We start from the raw sequence: 6,627 nt of genomic DNA on the forward strand, positions 1-6,627 counted from the left end.
TTATTTGTCAGAGGTTGTGTTCAGGGACGTTCCTTGTCATTCGTCAGCTCGGCCCATAAAACACACTGTCATGACTGACTGGCCACGCTCCAAACTCATTACCGATTGGCTGACAGAGCGGGTCGCTCTGTTCTGCTCTGCTGTGTTTGACTCCTGTTTGCCAGACATTTCAGGCTCAGGAAACTTTAAATGCGGCGGTGTCTTTCCTCGCGCCACTCCTCTCAGCCTCACACTCAAGGTCACATGAATATGGATTTGCCCTCTCCTTCCAGCGCGCACATACTGATGATGAAGTCTAAGATCTACTCAGAGGGATTATAATTCAGAACGTAGGTCTGATCTTGGCATCTGGGCGTTGCTCTGTTCCACTGTCTGCCTGGGAATGTGTTTTAAAGAATAAGAAAGATGAAGAGGACAAGTGCCGGAGCAGAGAGCCGAGATGAAGAGCAGAGGAAGGAGAATGGATGATGATGGTAGAATCAGGGGAGGTGAAGCTGGGTGGGAGGGTGTCGTGCAAGGGGGGGAGACTAGGAGATTGGAAAAAAGGGCAACATACAATGTTATTGAGTTTCTGTTGTGGTTGATCAGCCATATCCATTTCATCATGCTGAGCTGGCTTTGTGCCAGAGTGTACTGCAGAAACTTCAGTCTCATCAGTGAGAGTATGTCGATTCTAACAGACTAGCAGTGCGACCTCTTGTGTATGTATGTAATTTGTTTTGCATGCGTAATTGTTTACTAAACTGTTTTTATTACTTCCTAACTTCTTTTATTTCATCATTTCGTGTTTCGCTGCATCGCCTGACTTTCTATTTTCTCATCGCTCGCCTGCTTTTGCCGCTTCTCTGTGGCTTGCTTGTAATTTAATCTGTAATCTGATTAACCTCCTTGCTCCCATTCATTTAACGTGTCAGTCACGCATCACCCTCTTCTCCCTCATTCTCATAGTTGTGCTCACTGCTTTGTCTCTGTTTTTCACTCGCAGAAAACAACAAGGCACCTTTACAAAGGTCTCGCTCTCGGCAGAATATAAATGCGAGTTCAGCGGCGGTGAAAGCTCCCTCTGCCCGGGAGGCCCATAATGAGTCTGAGAGCCATCCATCTGCAGCCAGAGCCAAAGCTGCTGTGGGTTCAGAGTCGGGCCGCGGTTACAGGAACGTGGCGGGTCACGGCTATGGGCCGGACAGAGAGAGGGTGTTGGAGAGAGTTAAAGCGACCGAAAAAGAGATGGAGGTTGGCACAGGAAGCGCGGGAACTCCAGCCTTCCAGTCATCCTCCTTTAGTCCCACAGTGAGCAGCTGTGGCACCAATGGAGAGTCAGATGTAGAGGCACTCCTCGCGAAACTAAGAGCCTTGTGAGGGTCATTTCTTATATTTGAAAGAAAAAAATATATATACACATTTTTTTATATGCAGCATATAGTACATTTCTGCCCACACATTTAAATATACTCTGATTATAACCTTAAAGGTCATAATCAAAAGCTTTGTTAACAAGAGGAAATATAAATAAATAGCTGGGCAACTAAATAATGACAATGCATTTGTGTAGAAACGGTAATGAATTCATGGACCATGTTTTTAAGGCGCAGTGGTACAAAAAAAATCATTTTCTGGCAGATGGAGCACAGAAAGCTGATCGCACTTTGGCCTGCCCAATGTCCTCAGAGGTTATTTCTTGAAAAACTCTGATTGTGATTCATTAGGAATATTGAAGCGTATTAGTTGATTACATTATAGTTCAAAAATGAAAATGCACCCAAATAGATTCTGCCGTCTTTATCTGATCCTCCTCTGTGTGCTGCCATTAACATTTATGAATTCCAAAGAATCAGAATATAACAGCTTTTCCTCTGAAAGCTGCAGATGCAATGTTGCTAAGCACTTTTTTTTGTAAACCATAAAAAATGTTTAAAAACAAACTTTAATCGCATTTGCATTTTTACATCTTTATCATATGTCTTGTCCTGTCTGTATTTATGTATCACATTAGTCAAGTACAATTGAAAGTTTCAAACTTACATTTATTTGTATAACTTTTGGTTTTTATTTTTATTTTTATGTTTTCCTTTCTTTCTTTGTTCTTTATAAGTTCTTTTTGTTTCCACTCCCTATGTGTTAATGGTCTGTCTCTGTGTTTATAAATGTATTAATACTTACGAGTTAAGCCACGATTGCGCTTCCACGGGTTCTAATATTAGATTTTGTTAGAGTTTGGTGGTACTGGACTGTTTTTTGCTCTGTGTATTTTCTAGTGAATGTAAGTCTTCAGAAAAGGGAACAAACTTTGATCCAAAATATGGCACAAAGCACCAGAATGTGTTTTTTTTTTCTTTCTTCTGCATTGCAACTGAACTTACTTAACCATACTTGTTATATCTCTATCTGTATTCCTAGTTTTTGTAGACATATTTGCAATAAAAAAAGGAAATAAATGTGTTTTTTTTTATTATTTTGTTTTATAATTTATATTATTATTTTGGCATGCTGTCATTGCCTATGTGGCTGTTATTGTTGTATTTTATTTTTTATTTTATTTAAATAGTTTTGTTTTTTGGGGTTTTTTTTTTACATTTTTGGTTGTAATCAACATAAATGCAGAAAGTTGTTTGTCCATCCTAAATTAATATAGCAGGACAAAATGCTCTATAAACTTCCCAGCTTCAACTGTCTTTATTAGAAGGCGCACATAGCCTAACCAAAGCCTTAGTGAGACCATTATAGCTTCAAAGGCTGAGATCATACGTAGCCAAAGTAATCATTCATCCAAGCATTTTCTGTTTGTTCTTGTGTTTTTCTTGTACCTACCTGTACAATTTCTCTGTAAGTCTACTTTGCTATCCTGCCAATGTCCTTGTAGTCTGGACACATATTCTACATGCAGCTAAAAAAAACATACGACTGCAATTGTTGAGTTTATCAAATGTGAATGTAGTTTGCACAAAGCATACGGCCACCACAGTCCTACCTTATACAGGCCAGTGGCCACCTGGACGGAATATTCAAAGCGTCACGTGGCTCTTTTAGATGTACGGTGGTGTTACTGGCCTACAAATGTATTCTTCTTTATCAGATTTCCATTAATGATAGATTTTTTTTCTAAAATGTATTGCCTTGGTCAGACAGAGTACAAAGTGATGAGGCTACAGTAAGCAGTGTCCTTGTAGAAGTGAATGGACGAATGGATAGTTATATGAAAAAAAATTATTTTATTCTTAAGGTACCATGACATTTAAAAAAAAAAAAAAGGTCTTTAACAAGTCTTAAATTAGATAAATAAGTTTTTAGATGAAAAACAACATGTGATGGATTTATTTAGCAAAAACAACATTCAGAAGCAGTTTGTAAAAAGAACTAAGCACATCCTTTCTGCTTCCATATCAACAGGATAAGTAGCACCCAGGTGCTAAAAATCAAATGCACCAGGATACAGTAACTGATCGTCAAGTGTGAGCACCTCCATAAAAGCAGAAATTTAGCAGTTTTCTCGTCTGGAGCATTCAGGTGTGTTAACACAATGTGAAACAGCAAAGCCATCAGAGGTTTTCTTAGAGAAACAATTGTTGCTGCTCTTCAGTTTAGCAAGGGTTTTAAGGACACTGCCAACAACAGTCATTCTATAACGAGAACAATTTATTTACAAGTGGAAAACGTTGAAGACAGTTGCCAGTCTTTCCAAGAGTGGACGTCCCAGCACATTCAAACCAAGGTCAGACTACAATGTTCAGTGGGAGGGGAAAAAAAATGAGCGCTACATCTCAGACTCTGCAGTCCCCTGTTTGCTTGCTAAAGTACATAACAGTACGATTAGAAAAAGGCTGAACATGTGTGGTTTGTTTGGAAGGGTTGCCAGGAGAAAGCCTCTTTTTCTTTAGAAAAAAAATGCAGCACAGCTCAGGTTCACAAATGTCGTGATGCATGCTCGATCATTCAGGTAAGGAAATCCCAAAAAGTTGATTCTGTTCATCTGGACATAGCGTTGGGGAAGCCTGCAGTCAGCTGAGACTGAAGTCAATTAGATGAGCGATGAAATGCTTCTCCCACTGAAAACGCTACAGCCAGATGAACAAAATCATCTTTTTGGGGTTAGGTTTCTCAAAGTTTCATTTGAACAAACCACAAGATTTCTGGAACAGTCACCTGTAGATCCACCATTTCCACCCTGATCTGGAGTCAATGCAAGGCCATTTACTTGTCTGACATTGGGACATGCAAGAGGACAACAATCTCAGGCACAGCAGAATGGCTGAAAAATGAAGTGTGTTGAAATGGCTCAGTCAAAGTCCAGACATCAACCTGACTGAAATTCTGCAGCGACAGCGAGTCCTGAGTGATTCGTTCGCGCCATGATTCAGCACAGGAGGGAGGGGGTGATCGAGTCCTGAGTGATTCAGAAGTGCAACGGGTGAGATGAGAGAGCATTTAAGGACGACACATACGCACACACACACACTCAGTTAGAGAGAATCATTTATAGGTGAGAGGATAAGATAAGATAACCTTTATTAGTCCCACACGTGGGAAATTTGTTTTGTCACAGCAGGAAGTGGACAGTGCAAAAGTTATGAGGCAAAAATTAGGATACAATAAGAATAAATACAGTACACAACTGTACAGAATAGAATAAAATAAAATACTATATACAGTAGAATAAAATAAAATAAATATACAATAAGATAAAAATAGAATACAAATACAAATGCTATATACAACTGAGTAAAAATACAACGATGACAGAAAGGATTATTGTACTTAGTATTATTGCATATGTATGGATGTGTGTGTTTGATCAGTTAAAGTCTTTATTATGGAGTCTGACAGCAGTGGGGAGGAAAGACCTGCGAAATCTCTCCGTCCCACACCGTGGGTGCCGCAGTCTCCCACTGAAGGAGCTGCTCAGTGCTGTCACAGTCTGCTGCATGGGGTGGGAGATGTTGTCCAACAGTGATGACAGCTTAGCCGCCATTCTCCTGTCACTCACCACCTCCACTGGGTCCAGAGGACATCCTAGAACAGAGCTGGCCCTTCGGATCACCCTGTTCAGTCTCTTCCTGTCCCCAGCAGAGATGCTGCCGCCCCAGCAGACCACGCCATAAAAGATAGCAGAAGCCACGACAGAGTCATAGAAGGTCTTCAGGAGTGGGCCCTCCACTCCAAATGACCTGAGTCTCCGCAGCAGGTACAGCCTGCTCTGCCCTTTCCTGTAGAGGGCGTCTGAGTTATGAGTCCAGTCCAGTCTATTGTTCAGATGAACACCAAGGTATCTGTAGCTGTCCACAGCCTCAATGTCCATACCTTGGATGTTCAGTGGTTGCAGTGGAGAATGCTTGTGCCTGTTGACTTGTAACTGCGGGTTTGGAGAAGCGGTAGTCAAAAGGTTGACAGGAAACATCTGCCATGAAGATAGAGACAATGTTCCTTTTCAAACTGTGTTAAAAGTCATTGTGGTGTTGAATTGACGTATGCATATATTGTATCTGATGACGCATGAGGGGGCGTCATTAAATTCAAGCCCTGATGGTATAAAATATATGCTTATGCTTTGATTCGTCTGAGATCAGCGCTGTCTGCGAAGGGAGCTGGTCCCCCCACGCGTGTATTTCATTAAAATCAATTGTTTGACCAAGCTCTTGGACCATGGTTGTTTGTACTCTCCTTCCTCAATATTTGAACCTTAACAGTTCACACTATGATTCAGCACGGGAAGGGGTGAGTGAATCCTGAGTGATTCGTTTGCTATGATTCAGGAAGGGAAGGGTTAGTGAGTCCTGAGTGATTCGCTTACACTACGATTCAGCACAGGAAAGGAGGGGGTGAGTAGCTCAAATGTGCTGTTAGCATGTTAGCAGAGCGATGCTACTGTGAACCGAGGAGCTATTGTCTTGATGTGAGCTTCTACTCAGGGTTTTTTCTTCCAGTTTAGAGCAGAAATGCTTTTGTTAAGATACTGGATGTTGTGTTTTTCTCCATAATTTTAATTACAAGCCAGATATATTTCTACTAATGAAATTAGTTTGCTAACAGCAACACGGGTGAGTCAGTTGGGCTTGTGATTCATGATTCATGAGTCAGTAAAGTGATTCTCGAGTCTTGAACGATTCGTTCATGATTCGTGCATCACCAGCCAGAGCGATAGTGGCTGAGACGCAGCGGAGCGGAGGTGTAAGTGCCTGGCTTAAAACAGGACATGTTAGCTGCATTTAACCTTCAGTTACTCTTTATATAGTTAGGTAGGAGTCAGGCCATGTTTCTTTTTAGCTGAAAAACATTACACCCAGGTAACCTGCAGTGTTGAAAACGTGTTTTCCGACGATGTTTGCTACCGTGCAATTCGTCCTCGTGTAGTAAAATCAGCGACATTTGACCGTCCTGTTGCTCCCATTGACATTTATATAGCCTATTTAAAATCTGAAACTTAAAATTGTCTGTAGCCTGCTGTTGTTACCACTGTCCTGTTTGAAATGGAATGAGAGAAGCTGGTTATTTTGTCATATGTGCATGTGCCGATATTAAACCCAGGAGCAACATTCAGGTAAAAGTGTAAGAACAAATGATCCATCAATAAAGGATATTATTGGATATATCTTTTATTAGATGTACTTGTGGTTTGGTTATTTGCCCTTTGTT

The 6,627-nt window shown here is 40.9% G+C and overlaps 1 protein-coding gene across 1 annotated transcript in view; it reads left to right on the forward strand.

Annotated features, from left to right (window-relative positions):
- The window catches only part of LOC113020887 (protein diaphanous homolog 3), a 166,908-nt gene extending 164,473 nt beyond the window's left edge, over positions 1 to 2,435 (forward strand). Inside the window, exon 30 of the mRNA XM_080290482.1 lies at positions 986 to 2,435. Within this exon, the coding sequence (XP_080146608.1) occupies positions 986 to 1,359 (374 nt within the window). The 3' untranslated portion in view covers positions 1,360 to 2,435. The remainder of the gene's footprint in view (positions 1 to 985) is intronic.
- Positions 2,436 to 6,627: the final 4,192 nt, after the last annotated feature.

Source organism: Astatotilapia calliptera, chromosome 1 (genome assembly GCF_964374335.1).
Source record: "Astatotilapia calliptera chromosome 1, fAstCal68.1, whole genome shotgun sequence".
NCBI lineage: Eukaryota > Metazoa > Chordata > Actinopteri > Cichliformes > Cichlidae > Astatotilapia > Astatotilapia calliptera.